The sequence below is a fragment of the Phoxinus phoxinus genome (genome assembly GCF_949152265.1).
Source record: "Phoxinus phoxinus genome assembly, chromosome: 1".
Classification (NCBI taxonomy): Eukaryota; Metazoa; Chordata; class Actinopteri; order Cypriniformes; family Leuciscidae; genus Phoxinus; species Phoxinus phoxinus.
Window position 1 is genome coordinate 23,511,632 of NC_136876.1, and position 22,014 is coordinate 23,533,645.

General features: G+C 39.3%; 1 protein-coding gene across 4 annotated transcripts in view; it reads right to left on the minus strand.

The window, feature by feature from the left end:
* cacnb1 (calcium channel, voltage-dependent, beta 1 subunit) overlaps positions 1 to 22,014 on the minus strand; it is a 62,225-nt gene that overhangs the window by 7,681 nt on the left and 32,530 nt on the right. For 2 of the 4 annotated variants that reach the window (XM_079627923.1, XM_079627925.1), the window contains exons 3-10: positions 16,199 to 16,318; positions 10,529 to 10,651; positions 9,002 to 9,138; positions 8,195 to 8,262; positions 3,318 to 3,346; positions 2,236 to 2,316; positions 2,087 to 2,145; positions 1,757 to 1,866 (exon numbers count right to left, since the gene is read on the minus strand). In XM_079627923.1, the coding sequence (XP_079484049.1) occupies positions 1,757 to 1,866; positions 2,087 to 2,145; positions 2,236 to 2,316; positions 3,318 to 3,346; positions 8,195 to 8,262; positions 9,002 to 9,138; positions 10,529 to 10,651; positions 16,199 to 16,318 (727 nt within the window). Of the gene's footprint in view, positions 1 to 1,756; positions 1,867 to 2,086; positions 2,146 to 2,235; positions 2,317 to 3,317; positions 3,347 to 4,782; positions 4,929 to 8,194; positions 8,263 to 9,001; positions 9,139 to 10,528; positions 10,652 to 16,198; positions 16,319 to 22,014 lie in introns of all 4 variants that reach the window. The other 2 variants (XM_079627922.1, XM_079627924.1) reach the window with 1 other exon arrangement.

Sequence of the window (22,014 nt, forward strand, 5' to 3'; positions counted from 1 at the left end):
TGGCACCGAGGAACGCCTGAGCAAACAGCGCTCACATTCTCCGTCTTCATTAGTTTACGATCTGTTTAATATGTTATTAGATAGAACTGTTGTACAAAGTAGACAGTATATGAAAAAGAAGCATGTGGTTGATGCCCATTGTCGCTAGCTGAGCAGAAATACATAATCATGTTTGGCTTGTCCCCTCAAAGTTGCATTGGATTTTCTCCTTAGCGTAAAGGTTGAGAGGTCCATCTATCACTGTTTTCCATGTTCGTAGAGTTAGTTCGTGGAGTCAATATATAGGCTATAAACTGTGTGTGTACACTGCTTTTTTTTAAATGGCGGGTGCTGGTGTGTGAAGTGTGTTCAGCCATTCAACTTACACTTACGTCACTGGTTGTTCCTATTGTGCTGGGTTAGGCCCTATTCTAAAGTAGGAGCTAATTCAGTTCCCCCAAAAGGTGTTCCTAGAACTAATATTGTTCCGTTCCTGCAGTGCGAACACGCCATAAAACAGGTACTCCCGCAGTTAGTTCTATGAACAATGAAAAGGTTCTTCCGGTGCCAAAGCCCCTAATAACTTTAGCTACACTTTCAAAACACTTGAGCTACTGAAAAAAACTGAGTGCTGTCATGACAACTCTCAGACAAACTCTCATACCAGTTTGGCATGGTAATGGATATGACGATGTTAATGTATTTGGTCTCGACGGAATAAATCTGCTACGCTGCTGCTGTTATTGCTGCTGCTACAGAGCAAGTATGAGACTTGCTACTGCCAATACAGACACAACACGCTGCTGTGAGCATGTAGGAATACATACTGATGCTGCACAATATAGCATACATGAATTACTCGTGGCAAATCTATACAGATGGAGCTGGGGACGGTAGAGGGTTTCTGAACGTGTGCTGCAAACTGCTACAGCAAACACTGACCAAGTATTTGAAAGTTGAGTTAAGGACATACCAGCCTGCATAATCTAGAGTTTAATGACAGAACTTATGGATTTAAGTTGTTAGTTAAAACCAAAACCAACAAGTTAAGACTATTCAAACCAAACTCAAGGTAGAGGGTTAAGTAAAAGGACAGATGGACGTAGAGTTAGATAAATGGATGGAGAGATGAATGAATCGACAGATGGATGGTCATGAAGGGGAAAAGGGTGGGATGATTGGATACGTACCCAGTACGTCTGACGTGAAGAGAAAGAGAGGTAAGAAATGTGTGGTGGGAAGGTGCGGCGGGAGAGAACATAATGAAAAAGAGAAAAAGCCAGATCAGACATGACGTAAGAGAGCAAGAGGAGGAAACACTGAGAAAAATGTTTAGGAAACAGAGAGAAGGTGTACTAGTGTACACTAGTGAAAAAAAGTACTCTATAAAAGTAGTCTAAATGTCTATTCTCATAGAGAGCACATATTTACCAAAAAAGTCAATTTATTTCTTTGTCTGACATTTTCCTATTGAAAACACTTACATATAGTGTGTGACTTTCTTCTTTTCTCTATACCAACTATACCGTAATACCAGAATGAATGCATTTCATTCCTCTCAACAAACAGACTGTTTTTTTTTTTGCTCTCAATGTGAAAAGCTTTGCATTTTGAAATTTGCTTCACTTTTTTGTTTGCTCTTAAGTGCCTGGACTAAACTATTTGTCATTATTCAGCCTGTTGCTAAACCAAAAGTTCAGTCTGTTCAGGGTTTACGACCAAATGACGGAGCTCTTTCGGATGCAGTTTCACATTTGTGTGCAGTTGTGTTTCATACCCAGACTGGATCTGGTGCTGGAGCGCTCGATGATCGTGTGTTTGCTGGGGTTGTTTAGGACGGAACGTTTGGCGAGTGAGATGTCCGCTGTCACCCTGGTGATAGATATTCTGGAACAAACAACGACCCATAACCATGGTATGCCAATTACATAACATGTAACGAGTGTATTGTGGTATTTCCATCATTAACAACCCACACAGAACTTTGCCATCGATATTAACAGTTTCTTTGATAACATAAATCTTGCCAAATTTCATGATGGTAATTTTTTTTAAATATATTTCATGTCTTCATTATGACGATGACAATGCATATTTTAATACCAACCTGCCTTCAAATTTGTGTTTTAGAAAGTCAAAGAGTGCTTTCTGCATCATGTCTGTCACCTGCAATGTAACAAACACAGAACTAAACAACATGAACTAAATGACTAAAATTAAAAATTGACAGTTTTTGAGATAGAGATATTGTCTTGCCTCGTAGCCTTTAAGGGATGGTCCCACCAAAATAATGGGTCTCATGGAAGGCACCACATCATAAGGAGGAATATGTTCCATCTGAAACACACACACACACACACACACACACACACACACACACACACACACACACACACACACACACACACACACACACACACACACACACACACACACACACACACACACACAAAAAAAAGCCTCTTCAGTGACATTCAGTGTATAAATCTGAATTATAAAGAACCACTTTTAGGATGCCCAGCTCCCCTTCCCTGCTCTGACAGATCATCACTTTAATCTAAGATAAGACCTCTCCATGTCCTGCTGAGGGTCCTTCACTACATGAAGTGTGTGTGAGAAAAACAGAGACAGAGATCCGTTGCTCAACTGATCCGCATTTGCCATGGCTCCTCCCACTCCTTTTCCCCTGTTATATGACATATGACTGACCAAAAGTTTCAATGGGCTAGGTAGAGTTATGAACAACCGGAATATCTAAAAACAACCGGAACAACTACAATATAATGTCATCATTTTGAATACTCTAATTCTCCCAGTCGGGCGTCTGTGGATGTGTGATTGTGTGTCAGTAGCTATTGTGACAGCAGTCACATGCGTGGGCTACGCTCTATTTCACACACCAGTAATGGAAACGGAAAGCGTGGAAATCTGTCAGGGTGTTTTTGCCTCATCTTGTGTACATGTGCAAGAGGATGGCATTATGTCCACAAACGTGGGTGGACAAATGGGCCAGATTCATTCATTTCTTGATTCAATCTGAATGAGATGTATAGCTATGTCCTGTAGAGCTCTAGGACTAATAAAACTGGACATTTCTCCCCCTTTCTGAACAATTTTATTGTGAACAGGACTGGTACAGAATATGGCACAACAAATCACATTTAAGTCTTTAGAGAAGCAAACTAGCATAGAAGAATTTGTCTTTTTTGACCTTTTCTGAAATGCATTTACAGTATTTGCTGGGACACTATGACAATAGCTCTAAGTCTCAGATACCGTCACAAAGAGGTGCAAAGACAGAAACACAAAACCAAAAGTTTGTTGTTGCTATGACTCACCGATTTCTGTTTCTGTTTGGCAGGCCCACCTATCATTACACACACACGCACACGCACACACACACACACACACACACACACACGCAAGAGAGAGGGGGCAAGCAAGCACACAAACAGAAGCTTGTTAGTGACAAAGTGTTAATACATTTAGGATGCTGGGAGAAAATTAATAAAAACAATTCAGATGTGGCCAATTGAAGAACAGATGGAACTTCTAAAGAATTAGATAATCATTCAGATTGATCTGAAGTAAAATTCTCCCAGCATTCACACAGTCTCACAAGTCTTAACTCAAATTACTGGATTTGTGAGTCTTCTATCTAGATTCACCCAGAAATGCACATTCTGTCATCATTTACTCACCCACATGTTGTTTCAAACCTGCATGACTTACTTTCTTCAGTGGAACACAAAATGATGTGAAGAAATGATAAACAGCACCAATAAAGTAACACAAAAGTCTGACTGAACAATATATTAAAGGATAGTTCACCCAAAAATGAAAATTCTGTCATCATTTACTCACCCTCGAGTTGTTCCGAACCTGTATGAGTTTCTTTCCTCAGTTGAACACAAAATAAGATATTTGTAAAGAATGTTGGTAATAAAACAGTTGACGGTTGCCATTGACTTCCATAGTTGGAAAAAAATACTCAATGGCTAGCATCAACTGTCTGGTTACCAAGATTCTTCAAAATATCTTCTTTTGTGTTCAACAGAAGAAACTCATACGGGTTCGGAACAACTTGAGGGTGACTAAATGATGACAGAATTTTTGGGTGAACTATCCCTTTAAGTCTTCTCAAACTAAATGATAGCTTTGTATGTGGAAAGACTAAAATATACATTGTTATTTTTTTTATAAAAGCCTTATCTGGTGCAGTTCTCAGAACTTCATGTCAGCGTACGTTCAAATAGGTCAGGATGTGTCGGGTCTGGTTTTACACCTATGATGCCAAACATGATTGGATTTCATATTTTGTTACTGATCGCAGGCAGCACAACAAATGTGAATGCACATATTCAAATCACGTTTTTCAGTGACAACTTAGATCTTACTCTGTTCTTTACACAAAACTATTCTATGGCTTCAAAAGACTTGGAATATTGTACATGGATCATATGGACAACAGCTATAGTACTTTTGTGTTGTTCTTGTAATTTTTGGAGCAGCCGGAACATTATTCCTAATATTTTGTTTTGTACACACATATACATATATAACCTGGTTCATACAGGGTGAGTAAATGATGAAAGAATTTTCACATTTGGTTAAACTATACTTTTAATAATGCATTCACTCTATCCCTTTAAATATGAATTTTAACACAAACAAACACACGAACAGCAAAGATTTCACACATATTTGACACAGAAGGTGCTCGGTTAGGAACGAGTCTGATTATTAGTCACATGTGATGGAGGCTGTCTATTGATGCATTCTGGGGTTATCACCAGGGGTTACCTTCTTAAAGAAAGGGAGGCGGGGTAGGTTGCCTTGAGGGGAGGTGACACTTCCGCCCACACCCTTATGGTCACGGGTGTCGGCAGGCTCCACCTCCTCAACATCCGAATCCAAAGCATCGTCATAAAGCCCCGAGGACAAGTCAGCTAGGGGACCGATTGGGAGGTGGGCGGGTTTTAATGGAGGGATAGAACAAGAGAGGGGAGGAGAAAGAGAAATAGAGAAGGAAACGAGAGTGAAAGAAGAGGGAAACAAGGGTCACGGACAGAAAATGAGAGATGAGGAAGAGAGGAAGAACAGCAGCATGATGTACAGACTTTGCTAAGTCAGAAAGGCGATGAAAAGAACACAAAAGTTGTTTTAAAGTGAAAAAAAAGCACACAAAAAAGAAACAACCTTTCTGTCACATTGTTAATGTGTTTTCTGTTGTTTCTATGGACTTTTAGGTTGTTTTTTCTCATTCAGTGTTTTTCGTCATCTCTGTCGTCATTTTCATTAGTTCATTTTCATCACCTGTCTAGTTAATCAGTTAATCACCCTTCATTGTCTTCACCTGTTGTACCCTCGTCATCCTCTGTATTTAAGTTCCTGTCTTTCTCCCTTCAGTGGTCGGTCAATGTTTGTATATGTCATTGTGTATGGAGAGTGTTACCCTTGCCTGTACCAGTTTTGTTTAAGTTTTATTATAGTAAAAGTTTGAATTGGAACTTTGGGCCTCAGCCTGTCTTCATCCGCACCATACCCGTGACAGATTGACCGACCCCCCTAAAATGGACGAGTGGGTAAAAATTTTCGTCCTGGCCAAGGAGAGCCAAGATCTCCCAGCCTTTGCCCATGGAGGATCGTTTGAGGGAACCCGTCTGGCCAGATTTCGCGGGACCCGTGGAGGCCGCAGTAGAGGCGGTGGTCGAGATGGACCCCGACACCATTCTCCGCTTTGGTCCCTCTTCGACCCTGGACGGTTGACGTCCAGCTCCAAGCCGCCTGCACCGCTGGTCCCGTCCAGCCCAGAGCTTCCTGCGCCAGAGCCCTCATCGCTGCCCAGCACAGAGCCCTCATCGCTGCCCAGCACAGAGCCCTCATCGCTGCCCAGCACAGAGCCCTCATCGCTGCCCAGCACAGAGCCCTCATCGCTGCCCAGCACAGAGCCCTCATCGCTGCCCAGCACAGAGCCCTCATCGCTGCCCAGCACAGAGCCCTCATCGCTGCCCAGCACAGAGCCCTCATCGCTGCCCAGCACAGAGCCCTCATCGCTGCCCAGCACAGAGCCCTCATCGCTGCCCAGCACAGAGCCCTCATCGCTGCCCAGCACAGAGCCCTCATCGCTGCCCAGCACAGAGCCCTCATCGCTGCCCAGCACAGAGCTTCCTGCACCGCTGGTCCCGTCCAGCCCAGAGCTTCCTGCACCGCTGGTCCCGTCCAGTCCAGAGCCTTCGCCGCTGGTCCCGTCCAGCCCAGTGCCTTCGCCGCTGGTCCCGTCCAGCCCAGGACCGCCTTCGCCGCTGGCCCCGGTCAGCTCAGAGCCCTCTTCGCCGCTGGTCCAGTCCAGTGCTGACCTCCCCAAGAAAATTTTGGGGGGGGGCAATAAGTCCTCTGAGGGGATCGTGGAGGCCCTTCCGACACGGTCGCCATGGCCGCCCGAAGGGTCCTCACCGCCATGGCCGCCCGAAGGGTCTTCACCGCCATGGCCGCCCGAAGGGTCCTCACCGCCATGGCCGCCCGAAGGGTCTTCACCGCCATGGCCGCCCGAAGGGTCCTCACCGCCATGGCCGCCCGAAGGGTCCTCACCGCCATGGCCGCCCGAAGGGTCCTCACCGCCATGGCCGCCCGAAGGGTCCTCACCGCCATGGCCGCCCGAAGGGTCCTCACCGCCATGGCCGCCCGAAGGGTCTTCACCGCCATGGCCGCCCGAAGGGTCCTCACCGCCATGGCCGCCCGAAGGGTCTTCACCGCCATGGCCGCCCGAAGGGTCCTCACCGCCATGGCCGCCCGAAGGGTCCTCACCGCCATGGCCGCCCGAAGGGTCCTCACCGCCATGGCCGCCCGAAGGGTCCTCACCACCATGGACGCCTGAGGGTCCGTCTGCTCTGCCATGGCCACGCCCTCATCCTGCTCCGCCCTGGCCACCGGCACGTCCTGCTCCGCCCTGGAGGCTTCCTGCTCCAGATCGGCCACCTGTTCATCAGCCTCCAGGGCGCCCACCCTCCCACCCCTTTGGATGTTTTACGGCGCGAGGACGCGCCTGGGGGGAGGGGGGGGTTCTGTCACATTGTTAATGTGTTTTCTGTTGTTTCTATGGACTTTTAGGTTGTTTTTTCTCATTCAGTGTTTTTCGTCATCTCTGTCGTCATTTTCATTAGTTCATTTTCATCACCTGTCTAGTTAATCAGTTAATCACCCTTCATTGTCTTCACCTGTTGTACCCTCGTCATCCTCTGTATTTAAGTTCCTGTCTTTCTCCCTTCAGTGGTCGGTCAATGTTTGTATATGTCATTGTGTATGGAGAGTGTTACCCTTGCCTGTACCAGTTTTGTTTAAGTTTTATTATAGTAAAAGTTTGAATTGGAACTTTGGGCCTCAGCCTGTCTTCATCCGCACCATACCCGTGACACTTTCAAAGAAGTACAAACAGTGGCATGTGTTGTGTTGAGTTTGGGTTTTCAAATAAATTATAAATTCATGTTCCAGTTTCATTTGATGTTTACAGTTAATGGGTTAAAGGACTATGGGAACATAACTAACAACAAACAAATAATATTATATTACGTTTGATGTTTTTACATTAATTCCAAAACAATAACAACAATAATTAACTATAATAAATGCTATAGTACAAACCTGTAAAATTAGTTTAAAGTAAAATTTTTAAAAGTTTATGGACAGGCCATTTACGATGAACTCAGACTCATCATATGTTTTTTTTTTTGTTTAACCACCGGTATTATTATAGTTCAAATAGATTGGTATATTAACATTATATTATTTTTGTCTTGTTTTTGTACTGTTTATTATTTTTCATTTAATTACTTTGAGGATGCATTGCTTCACCTGCCTCCTCTGAGAAAATGCCACTGATTACAAATGAATCAAACTCCCAGAGCTGACACAGCCATGACAGATCACATAAACTACAGGTAGTTCAAAGATTTCAAACTACAATTACAGATGATGATGACAATAAAGAGAAAAGAAGGAAGAAAAACAACAGACTAGAAGAATGAGTGATAAGAGGGAAGAGAAGAGGGCAGAAGGGATCCTAACCGGACGTTCTATCTAACTGTCATCGTATTCAATGTGAACCCAGCGTGAATGTAATGAGTCGATGTTCTGTGCGTGTGTTTAGAAGGACAGGGATGTCATATCTCCATCACAACAGAACCAAAAAACTCACAGCATTACTGTCTGATCATACCTGTTCCAGGTGGAGTGGGCCTCCGCGCACCTGTGGCAACATCCAGACTAGAGCTTCCACCGGACTTACTGGTAAATAGAGAGAGAGATCAACAGAGAGTAGTTAAAACATACGGTACCTGTCAAACGTTTGGAAACATTACAATTTTTGAATGTTTTTGAAAGAAGTCTCTTATGCTCACCAAGGCAGCATATATTTAATTAAAAAATACAGTAAAAACAGTAATATTGTGAAATATTATAACAAATTAAAGAACTGTTTTTTATTTTTATATATTTTAAAGTGTAATTTATTCCTGTGATGGTAAAGTGGTAAAATTTTCAGCATCATAACTCCAGTCTTCAGTGTCACATGATCCTTCAGAAATCATTCTAATATGATGATTTCCTGCTCAAGTTACATTTCCTATTATTATTATTATTATTAATTGTTATCAACTGTTGTGTTGCTTAACATTTTTGTGGAAACAATGATCAAACATTATCAAAAAGAGGCCCTAATAAAACAAACAAACAAACAAACAAACAAACAAAGAGTAAAAACAATAATAATGTGAAATATTATCACAATTTAAAATAACTATTTTCTATTTTAATATATTTTAAAATGTTATTTATTCCTGTGCTGCTTAATATTTTCATAAAAACTGTAATATATATATTATATATATGTAATATATATAAAAAACACACGTTCGAACGGTAGTGTAGCTAGTAATGCAATAAGCCTGTTTCACACAGCCCATATAAGCAGTATAACTGCAGCAGCACAGGCAGCAGATACAGGCTCACTGTGATTGGCTGTTACCTGGAACTAAGGCGGTTTTGTCTCATTCTCTGTTCTTGTAATTGACGGGTGCTCTCAAGCTTCACTGGACTGGGGATAAACCCCACCTCGCATCCTTCCTTCACCAAACGTCCGATCCACCAATCATTATTATACTTCTGTTAACAGAAAAACACACAAACGTACAAAAATACAAAAGTGAACACAAAGCCTCTGAATTGTGTGTACGTTACAGATACAGTTCTGTCCATATCACTCTCAGAAGAAAAGGTTAAATAAAACCTTAAAAAGTGGCTATATAGAACATTTGAGGGGTTTACATCATGGAATGATTTTATGGATTTAGTTGTAATTATTTAAAAAATATTAATTAAACAGCTCATAAACATACTTTATCAGTAGAAAAAAAATTAAATAACCTGTTAAACATTAAAGTATTAAGCAATCATTTAAGACATTTCTCCTTAAAGGAGAACTCCAGCGCAAAATGAACCTTTGGTCTAATTACACATTGTTATCTAGTCAACCGTTATCTAAGATTTGTTTTCATGATTATCGAATGTAAATAGTTTTATCTCTAAAAACAGTTTAGCCTGTAACGCTAGTATATGGGGCGTAGAGTAATGACAAATAACAATCGCTTGTTAACACCACTAACAAGGCTCAAAATAGCCCCACACTAACACGGTAGCATAATGAGGGTCCCTACATGCAAACCGAAGCATTGAGAACTGTGTAAGTGTCCAGAGAGTTTAATAAGAAGATATTTTATACATACAGTCAACTTCACGTATACAAGCAGAAGCCATCTTAGAAAAACAGACTCGATCAGTCGATCAACGAAACGCCGATGAACTGTGTAGAATCTCATATGGTCCAGCGCATTTAGATCGGTGTTTCGTTGATCGACTGATCGAGTCCGTTTTTCTAAGATGGCTTCTGCTTGTATACGCGAAGTTGACTGTATGTATAAAATATCTTCTTATTAAACTGTCTGGACACTGTCAAAGTTCTCAATGCTTCGGTTTGCATGTAGGGACCCTCATTATGCTACCGTGTTAGTGTGGGGCTATTTTGAGCCTTGTTAGTGGTGTTAACAAGCGATTTTTATTTGTCATTACTCCATGCCCCATATACTAGCGTTATACTAGCGTTATAGGCTAAACTGTTTTTAGAGATAAAACTATTTACATTCGATAATCATGAAAACAAATCTTAGATAACGGTTGACTAGGTAACAATGTGTAATTAGACCAAAGGTTCATTTTGCGCTGGAGTTCTCCTTTAAATAGAACCTTTTTTGGCATTTTCTTAAAAATGTATTCAAGAACCCTAGAGTTCTATATTAAAGCCTATTGAACCTTTTTTCCAACAGTGTATGATTACATATACTATAAATATATTGAAGATCTACGATTGAATAATAAATCAGATTAAAGGTGTTGTAAGCAATTTCAGATATTTTGATATTTCAGAAATGTTATGTCATTTTACCAGTGGAAGTTAAATTGCTTACAACACCTTTAAAGGGAAATGTGTCTGTCTGACCTCTTTGATGTGCAGGAAGTCTTTGGGTTCGAAAGAGATGGCCATACCCTGAACCGGCACATCATCATTAGGGCCTGGGTTATAGCCAACATTAGTCCTCACCGCAAACGCTACAGGCTTGGTCTTCAGAGAGAAAGTGGATGAGAGAGAGAGAGAGATCAATGGAGGCGAAATAGAGAATTAAAACACAAGAGTCAAACAATCCAGAGCGAAAGAAAGGACACAAGTCATGAGATTGGATTTACAGCTGACATATGGAAGTGTTAAATTATTACAAAAAAAAAGTGTCTCCTTGACTGGGGTGGAAACTTATTGGTGTGGGACCACAAAACAGCTATTTTTAATGAGTTTATTTTTTTCACCCCAAAAAAGCTTAAGTCTTATCAGTAACTGCTTTTAAAGAAAGTGTGTATTTAAAAAATACTTTTAACAATAAAATCCGTGCTCTATCCAAATAATTATGCCTGCATTGATATTTCTCAAAAGTTCTGATTCTGAACCCCCTTAATACTTAACTTTTGTACTGAATTCAGCCCAAACCACTTAATGTACAAACTTTGTTTTGTATATTTTTCAACCTTATATGTTCAACCTTATAGTAAAAAAAGAAAAGAAAATTAGAGTCACCATGAAATCATCGACAATTCAACTTTTGGTCCCACTTTATATTAAGTGGCTTTAAGTACTATGTACTTACATAGAAAAATAAGTACAATGTACTTATTGTGTTCATGTTGTATTATAAAATACTTTTTCTGCTATTGCGGTGTGATACGGGTAAGGTTAGGGACAGGTGGTTTAAGGTGTAAGGGAAGGGTCAACAGTGTAATTACAAATTTAATTACATAAATTAATTACCACTGTAATTAGAAGCAGGTATTTTTTAAAATATAAGTACAATGTAAAAACATATATGTACACAATAAGTTAGTACATAGTAGTTAAAGCCACTTAATATAAAGTGGGACCCAACTTTTTTTATGGAATATTGCTATATTTATTATAAATGATTTATCTGTGCTAATCATTGTTTTTTATTTCATGTCCCCTCTAAAACTTAAAATCCCCTCCCTCTTGCAGCAAAATCTCTTCTCTGATGATGTGTTTACTGGCGTGAGGGCGGGACAACCTTTCACTCACATAAGATCACAGCAATAGCAAACCATAACCATCCAACCAATTACCAATGGACAAAATCAAGTCTTGCCCTACATTTTTGTTGTTGTTTGAGAAGCTGTTTTACTCAGATAAACATCACAATAGGGAAAAAGGCCACATTTGACACAGCAGCAGAATACGGTTGTCAGTCCTGTATTCGAGTCCTTAATACGGTTACGTTCACACACAGTTCAGTTATTAGCGGGAGTGCATTCTAGAACCAAACTCAACAACTGTACATTTTCAGGACTCACAACCACATTCTCAGAAAACACGTGTTGTTTTCACTGCTCTCGTCAGTTGTGTGTTCTACATGCGTCTCAAAAATGCTCCTCTTGTCAGGGTTCTGCCCTGGCAGCCTTGTCTGTGTTGTCGTGTTTCATGTCTTGTGTTTGAGCACATTGCTCTGTCTTGGTCTGTGTTTGCCATGTGCTCCTAATGTCCCGCCTCCTTGTTTCCTGTTACCACCATAGATATACATAATAGACCCTTTTACAGCCCACGTGATCAAATAGTTGCGCACGCATTTTGGCAACGGAAGTGGTGTTGTTCCCCACTGGCTCTAACGTGCTAGCAACTCCGAAAGTTTATCAAAACGGTTTCCCAGCATCAAAATGTCTGGTTGTTACGTTTACGGTTGCACTAATCGATATTCCACCAAGGGGCTTAAAGGTTGTGTAGGTAAGAATATTGTCTAAAGAACTTTTTTTCAAATTGGCTTAAACTGTCTTTATATACCAATACATAATTAAAATGTAAGTACTTTGAAAAAGAGAGTATAAAAATTGAGTGACTATAGTGTATTTAATCTTCAAAAAACAGCTCATTAATTTCCTACCGGGACGAAACAAGTGATTGGCTTGCGTGACTGTCACTCTCCGTCGCCATGACTACCGCCGCTATTACTGTCTCTGCCCAAGTGCGCGCAGTCGCGCACCCGTTTTTAGGTGGGAGTGAATGGAATTAATGAGCTGTGTTTATTGAAGATTAAATACACTAGAGTCACTCAGTTTTTTATACTCTCTATTTCAGAGTACTTGCATTTTAATTATGTATTGGTATATAAAGACAGTTTAAACAAATTTGAATAAAAGTTTTTTTAGACAATTCTGACCTACCCTACCTTTAAGTTTTATAAGATTCCAACAGGATCACGGCCATTTCAGTAGAACCGGCAGCGCCTGTGGCTGCAGGCGATTAAACGTGTTGATTGGAGCGGAAGACATAATAAAAAATGCTCGCGTCTGCAGCACCCACTTGTTTATATACTGTCTATGCTTGACACTCTGCTGATTCTCGCCATACTTCCGTTGCCAATATGCGCGCGCATACGTTGCTACGTCATCATTGTGTACAAACAGTAAAAGGGTCTATAAAGGCTAGATGTCTTACGCCGGAGTCTCTAACGTCATCACCCGGTGGCCATCTTGTCACGGGCTCTGTGGTACCTGATGTAAAGCGAGTGATCTGCACGAACACAAATACTCTTATCTCGCTGAAATCTTGACGGATTTACAAACGGTTTGGTTTCTTACAAACATTATTAACGTGGCTGTAATTCTGGATGCTTGAACATGTTGAAATATATAATATTATAATTATTCATAAGTATGCAGTGTCATTACTACATATCTGACGTTTATAACAAACCAACCCGTTTGAAAATCAGTAGAAAATTTAGCAAGTTATGGTTATTTAAAAAGTACATGCACCATTAAAACACAATGTTACAAGTGAGCGAGCTGACTGTGACAAGAGGGCCGCCAGGTGTGGATGTCGACCTCCATTGGCCAGCAGCACGGACGAGACATCTAGCCTTTATTATGTATATCTATGGTTACTAGTCCACGTGTTGTCCTCGTTTCACTAATTGTGCTCACCTGATCCTCATGTGCTCTGGTCCCTTTATATTGTGCCTCTTAGTGAAGCCTGTGATAGTTAATGTGTGTGTGCCGGGTTCCTTTGACCCTTCGCTTCTTTATAATCTAGTTTGAGTTCCCTTTTGTTTAAGAATTTTAATTTCTTATTCCCCTGTCTAGTGGAAGACTTACAATTCCAGTTTTGATCTTAGATCTTTTTTTCCCTTTTTCTTTTTCTCAATAGTTTGCTTTTGTTATATTTATTTCTCTACTTTAGTTTCTCTAGTCATTATCTTATCAGGTTTGTTATGGTTCTCTTAACTGTTACTATATATTGTCTCTCTTGTCTTGAGTCGTCTTGTATGTTCTTCTGTGTGTTCCTGCCCTGTATCCTGAGTCTTCTGGCCACTGACTCTTAACGGCCTGGCAGCCTGACTGGTGCAGCTATTAAGCTCCTGTTTCAAGGCAAGACTGGTGCAACATCTGAGATCTACATCGAGCTACGAGTTCCTTATGTTCCTGTCTGATCTTTGCTTTGGAGATGTCTCTATTGCACTCACGTCATCACCATCTTCTCAGTGGTCACCCATCCTGCCTGTTGTCGTCTGCCCTGCACTACTGTTTGAACTGTGGTTCATGCTTCACTCTCCCTGTTGTCTCAAGTCTTCAATCTGGTTAATATTTATTGGTTATCTGCTCATTTGCGTCTGGGTCCTATCTCTTGCAGAACTGTGACACTTCTCTCCACCCAGATATAAAAGCCACTGTCTGTTAATGAAGATTTGATGGATGAACTCACGACTCAATTGGACTGTGAAATTGTTGTGTCAAAAGTGATGAGACTTTTCAGTTTTATGGACGTCAGCATCTTTGATATTACTTTGGATCACTGTCACTATGGTTACTGGTAAGAGAATACAAATATGGTCTTGATTCCCATTGCACATTCATACAGACAGTATTCGAGGCACTTGTAAGTTGCTGAGTGAACGGCACATTTCGAGACTCACATCAGCAAGTAAATGCAGTTGTCATTCCCAAAAACTGACAGTGTGAACGTAGCCTAAAAAAATTATAGCAACTTCTACTTCATACTGACTTTAAATTCAGTTTAAAAATACCCCATTGACTTACATTACATTATACACGATTATCATGGCCAAAAGAAATCATGATAACGATATATCACGATTTCTTTAGAAATCTTGACTAATAAAATAAATAAATAATGCTATCAGTCAAATTAATCTTTACTTGATTCATATTGTTTTTTTTTCAGAAGAATCACACCATTGCATACAAAAGGAACAATTACACTTAATAGCAACCAGTTTTAAACACCTTCCTTCAGTGAACTGATGTGGCTTCATTTCACACAATGAGGCAAAAATTATGTTATTTTATAGTATTGTATACAGTGATAAAGGCCATGTCGATTAGTATTGCATTTTAAATATACATTATCCTTATAAAAAAAAACAAGATGGCTTGAAGAACACAGATAAACCATAATACTGTCGCAATGGTGTGTTCATTCTCTTCATGTTTAATTCGTCAAAAATGCCTCTATCTGCATTTTATTCAGCTACAGCGTACGATGTCTTTGTTCATATTAGGGATTTTCCTGGAATGTCATAAGTTTTATTACTCCTATAAGTATCACTTGCTGACTTTCTGCTTGAGGGAGCCCTACGGTGTTGAATATGAATAAAATAGACATTACATGTGAGAGTTTAGTGCACCATAATGCTTACATCACCCTATTTTGGGTCTCTAAAGATGTTTCAAGTAAACACACGATAATCTTGATAATCTAACAGTTTTGCACTAAAAGCCCCACGGGACGTAAATATAAAAATCACAAGATGTCAGCAGTTAACAGTTTAGGTTACTGTAACATATTCCGTTTCAGGACTAGAAAAACAATTGCAACTTACTCCTAGTATAGTGGCCAAATCTGCAAGATAACACAGGCAAAGGTGGGTTAACAGGTTGGTGGACGGCTTTGCCCTTTTTTTGCCACTTGCGCTCACAGTTGATCTGCAAGTCCTGTAGGCTGGGGTGATTGAGTAATTTTCAAGGTATCCAAAAAACATCCACACTAGCGAGCTAACTTTCTTGGAGTGCGGGGTAGAGTCTCTTAATTTCTGATGACATGATTTTATGCAGCAGTACCAGCTGCACGCTGTGTCTGCTTGTGTTTTATGACAGATGCCAACCAGGTGCAATACCGACACCTACTGTACGTTGGGATGTCAACCAGATACTGGCGCTGGATTATTTACATGTCATTTTATCTGTGTGTACTGTTCAATTTAAATATTACGGTTATCGTCAATACCGTTATATAACAACACCCCTAATTTGCATATTGAATTGTGATGCAGCATGAATGCATCTTAAACAAAAACTTAACTTTAATATAAACTTTAACACTTTTTTGTTGCCTTGTGCAGCAAGACCAGCAAGCACTAATATCTAAGTCAGGAAATTCAAATCTAGTTAATGATACAGGTGTTTATGAGGTGTTGAGCCTCTCAAAAATATGTTTTTTCTACAATCAATCAAGTATATTATCATCACTCAGGGCAGTGTCAGAATAATAGACCCATGATAAACGAAAAGAGAGAAACTAGATGAAAAAATAAGTCACCTTAGCCTTCTCTAGGGTGGCAAGAGCTTGTCTATCGGCTTCTTTCCTGAGAGCCTCAGGGTCCTCCTCCAGAGACACGTCAGAGTCTGAAGGACGACTGGTGTAGGAGTCAGCCGAGCCCTGCCAGAGAACAGAGAGAGGCAGTGAGAGGGAACCCGTGTTACAGTAACAGCCTTTGGCACAGTGTTTGAAAAAGCTCTTTTTTAATTAGTATTCCTTATCTAAAATCAAACACAGTTACAATTTTACATCTCTTCTTCTACCAGGCCAAAAGAAAAGTAGCATAAATGACCACATACAACAATGATTTATCGTACAATATGCAAACTATTTGTGAATGAAAAACAGTTTGAAGGAAAGGGCAGGAACAGTGTGGGAGGAAGTGAAAGAGAGCAGAAGGTACAGTACAAGCATTAGAAAAGAGTTTCTAAGAATATGAGAGAAGGAAAACAGAAAGAATACTTTAATACTTAAAGCAGCTGAATCAAAGGAGATTAGCTTCCTATGATTCTTACAGTTTGTGTATGTGCAATGATGTAAACAAATATTTCAGACACTGGTGTTTTCTTATACATGTACTCATAGGCTATCCCATTTTTAATTAAATTAACTGATTTCATTTGTTTTGTTTTCATTTGTTTTTGAAAACTTTGTCTTCATGATATTCATCATACATTTATGGTACTTTTAAAATTCTTTTTGCTTTTCAAATGTATAGATTTGTACTGTTTTCATAAAAATAATAAAATATGACAAATTTAATGAATCATTAAAATAATCTATAATTCAAACAAGGAGTAATATGTTCATAAACTTCAATACTCTTCTTATATCAAATTATTAATAACTTCTACACAAATTAGCCTATATCATGACCAACAATTTAGCAAACAATATTTTTTGACAAAAATCTCAGTGAAGAGCTATGACATGTGATGAGAAAAAAACCAGAACAGAATTTTTTGCAATCATCATTTCACTACAAAATGCTATAAAACACAATGCATGTATAATTTTAAATTATGATTTAAATGCATACACACTGCTGAAGGTTGTTAGTGAATACATTAAATAAACAAATTGCAATGTAAAAAGCGTTTCGAGAGTTTAAGTCCACAGGGGCAGTTGAAGAAACACGCATATGCCGGTATTGATTTACTTGCTTTAGAGTCTGGGTGAGTTCATGAACATACTAAAAGCAGACACACACACAAATCATCGTGGCATTGACTTTCACAGTACAGTACAGTGTCAGAACCTTTATATAAGCCTCCTACTCCTCTTATCTCCTTTTTCCCGCTTTCCACTCTTTTTTCTGTCTATGTTTCAGGTGTCGAGCGGACTCTTATTCGTGGGAGGAGTGGACAGGCGTGCGGACAGCTGCAAGAATGACTCATTGGATGGATGCGCTTGCGTGTACATGAGTGCATTAGGTTTGTCACATATTTGTGAGTATGTGTGTTTGTGCCTGTGAGTGTTTTAAATAGAAATGAGAATGTGTCAGGCAGACATATGCTATATGCAATGATGTTAAATTATTCATTGTGAAACAGAGGGTCAAAGGAACCCGGCACACACACATTAACTACCACAGGCTTCACTAAGCAGCAACAGATTGCGCATACACGCACAGGCGCGAGAGCGCACACACGCACACACACACACACACACACACACACACACACACACACACACACACACACACACACACACACACACACACACACACACACACGTAAACTTTAATTAATAATACAAACGTTTATTTAGCTATTTATCCCCCATATCTAAATGGGGACATTCCTTAGACTTGTATTGTTTTTATAAACAGCTATAAATACAATAACCTAACTCACACCCTAACCCTAACAGAAATTATGTTTTTATAATAAAAAAAAGCTTGTTTGAATATGGTTTAGTAGGTACACACGTACCAGAATGATTTAAAAAAGCCAGACACAAAAGCTGACTTCACACGCCTAACTTTTCCAAATGATATTTTCCACTAGCTCGACTATTCAAATTCAGACCTTTTTTTCATCAGACTTCAACTTCAAATGGCAAAGCTGAAAAAAGCAAATAAATAAATAAAAAGTAATTCAAAATGTCACTTAAGTATGATATCATATCTTCTTTAAGGCTCCATACATAGAGAGGAAATTCATTACACAATTACTGTAAAAGGTTATCATATTAAGTTAATAATATGAGAAATTTCAGGCACAGTGCTGAGATATGGTAACTATAGCTAAAGGAAAACTTATGCAATTTTTCAAACTCATGTCGTTCCAAACTGTTAAAGCTTTAGGCTATATCTTCTGTGGAACACTAAAGGAGATGTACACTCCTGGGCAAAAAAATGGGCAAAGCCCAAAATGGCCATACACTAAGCTTTTAATTGACTTGAATTTTCATTCAATGGCTCCTTTTTGTGCACACAAAATGCTTTGTATGATCTCTCACTGACTTTCTATTTGACACAATGAAACACCAGTTGCACGGTGATGCTCCAAAGCGGTGTCTTTAAAAATCTGCTGAGAAATATAAAGAAAAATGTATCTCGACCTCAGTGAAGTATGGAGGAAGAGACTGTGTCATTGTGTGGGGAACCTTTTTAGCTGCTGGTACTTCACTGTGAAAAGTCATTTGATGCTTTGGAGCACAGGAGAATATTGGCTTGCTTCCCACAAATGAAAAGATGTTATCTAAAGAAGAATGATGAGATGCTATTGTTCAACAAGACAATGCTCCGGCCCAAATTGCAAAGACAACCAAGAAATGGCCTGAGAACAAGTCCACAGGCTCATGTTTGGCCTGGCCTCCAGATTTGAACCCTATAGTGTATATTTGTCTCACATTAAATTCAAACGAACTGGGAGACATTTTCAAGCACTCGAAATGTATGAAGCCATCAACATTGAGTGGAACAACACTGACTCTTCTTCCTGTAAAAAGTTGTCTGCAAGTTGGGGAAGGCTATCCGTGCCAAGTTGCAGTATTTGTGCAATTCTTGCTCATTTCCTGACCAATGATTTGTGATTAAAATGGTTAAGACCATTAAAAGACCACAAAATATTTTACCATTTTTTTTCCAAAGGAGTGTACACATTCCTCGCATCTTGATTTTGGGTGAACCAATCTTCATTTTAATTCCAATGTTTAACAACACAACACAACTTAATCACAATTGAAATAATTTTCATTCATTGGCTCCTTTTTGTGCACACAAAGTGCTTTGTATGATCTCTCACTGACTTTCTAATTCTGGTATTTGCACCTCTGTCCTGTTTTGTGTAACTGTCAGCCATGTATGCGCTTGGCAGTTTTCAAGGTCGGTCCCAGGTCACTTCAGTAAAGGTCTATGACATCCATTCTCTTCAAACAGCACAGAGAAATTCACAGTAATATCCCAGGCCTGAATGTTATGAAGTTGGCTCCATTGTAGTAGCAACGTATTAACAATAATATTAGCTTAGGCTCTGCTGAGCTCGTAAACAAAGTTGACATTTTCCGTCTTCCAGCGTGTAAAGTTCTCTATGCCATGTAGCAAACACTGTACATCAATAACACTGTCAGACTCGCGCTAGTCATGACATCAGCGGCGACAAGACAGGAACATGGAGCGGGGAAAGAAACAAAAGACATGCCAGAAGATGACGGCTGACGAGAGAGAGAAAAAAAGCGAGAAATGGGATGAAATGAAAAGGAGTGTGTGGGAGAGGTGGAGAGGAAGGATTAGTACTAGCTCTGAAAACATTTTCTCCCACACAGACATTGTGGGATGATCAACTGTAACAACTAGGCCTCTCTATATGAAATTAACAATAAATGACTGGAAGATTTTTCTGATGTTTTTTTTCTTCTATAGTAATTTCCCAGATTTCAAAAATGCAGATTAGTACATGACATAAATTCTCTCAGTCGTGATTTTCTCGCAAAAATCATGGTACAGTACTTCCACTTACAATGGAAGTATTCAGGAACAAGCAACACATTTAAATACATTTGCAAACTTACAGCCACATTATACAAGCTTTATATGTCTGTTATTAAAAATAATGTTACACATTTTAAAATAGTATAATAAATAAAATCAAACTTCTTTTTTAAGAAAGTTTCTTTCTTAACTTTCTTAAGACTAAATGTCTAAAATCATGAGATTAATCACAATTATTTTAATCTAATTAGCTACTGCCTAGTGTTTTATGTTTCTCTTGAGGTTTACACATCTAACAGTACTGATAAAATATTCAGAAAAATATACAGTGTAAACTTAATAGAAATATAGTTTCCAAATAATATTTCTATATTATTAGTTAAATATTATTAGTTATAATATATATTTTTTAACATTAATATTGAGTCTTTATACAGGAAAATGTATGGCTGCCTTTTATGATTTAGGAAGAGGGTCCCTTTGCAAGTGGATCATTATATCTGGGGGTTCATATATCATAGTGTTTGTAAATGTTCAATGCGTGAAATGTGAAAGAGTCACAAATGCACGTCGCTTCTAGGACTATGCAACAAAGCCATATGCTTCTGAATTCATTTGTTCCCAAAGCACTACATGGAACATATTATGTATGATTTGTCCTTAGGACAGCTGAATTTTTCAGGGTATTAAGTTAACATAGCATGGTGAGCACTTGTACGCAGAATTCACAAGCAGATAATATTAATGTATGAATACATTGACCCCTAAAGCTACAGCAATGATTAAGATACTTCTAACATATGTTTGCTCATGTAAACATCTGATGATACCATCATCACAATCTCAATCTGATCCTAGACTCTCAGATGTCTTCAAGCCACTTAACCAATACATATTTATTTTGCTATAATCTGACCGTCAAACCTAAAAAGACTAATTTAATGACAGATCACATTTAGATATGTTTCTTCTACAGCTATAAATTTGACAAGCCAAATACCCTGCTGTTAGACTAAACCTGTTGATGAGACAAAAGATTCCTTTTTTCTTTTTTACATCTCGGCATACTAAGCATGCATACTATTTATTTATCATATTTTCAATTTTCACTAACTACTTAAAAATGTATTAGGCCTACTTTCCAACCATAAATTCATTTAAAACTAAACAAATCTCCAATCAGCAGTCTTCACATTCAAACATCCCATCAAACAGCACAAATTTACTGAGCCACATGAGATTCAGTCAAGCTTTAGTCACCGTGACCCTGATTTTTCTCAAATACAGAGCAATTTTCCCTTCTGCATTTCACCTGCTTTTTTTACATCACATCACTTTAGCGTTGCAAAAGCCCACAACCAGGCTCAGCTAGTGATTTGAGTGAACGTTGTCTGAAAAAACACTTGCATAGAAATGTTTTCACTTCTGCCTCCCCAAAAATCTCCTTTTAAAATGATCATTGGTGAAATAATTAATCACACCTGATGCAGTTCATTAATGACTCGATGAAAGATGGTAAATATGGTTTTGTTAAATAATCACGCTCCATGGGTGTGAAGACCAGACAGAAACCCAGGCTGAGGGCCTTGTGACAGGGCAGCCAGCACCAGCAAGGTTTCTGAGCAGTGCTGGAGGTCTAATTTAAACCCAGCAGGCCTAAGCAGCTGCCCAGCCCAAAATGGAATCAGACAGCAACACGAGAGAGAGAGAGAGAGAGAGAGAGAGAGAGAGAGAGAGAGAGGGAGAGAGAAAGAGGAGAGAGAGAAAATAAAAGGAGAGAAAAAAGGTGCAAATAAGACTTATTGCAAAGATCCATGTGTCCGAGGCAGTTTTTTTATGTACCGGTAGTCGTTAGTAAACCTATTAACCCCCACATAAA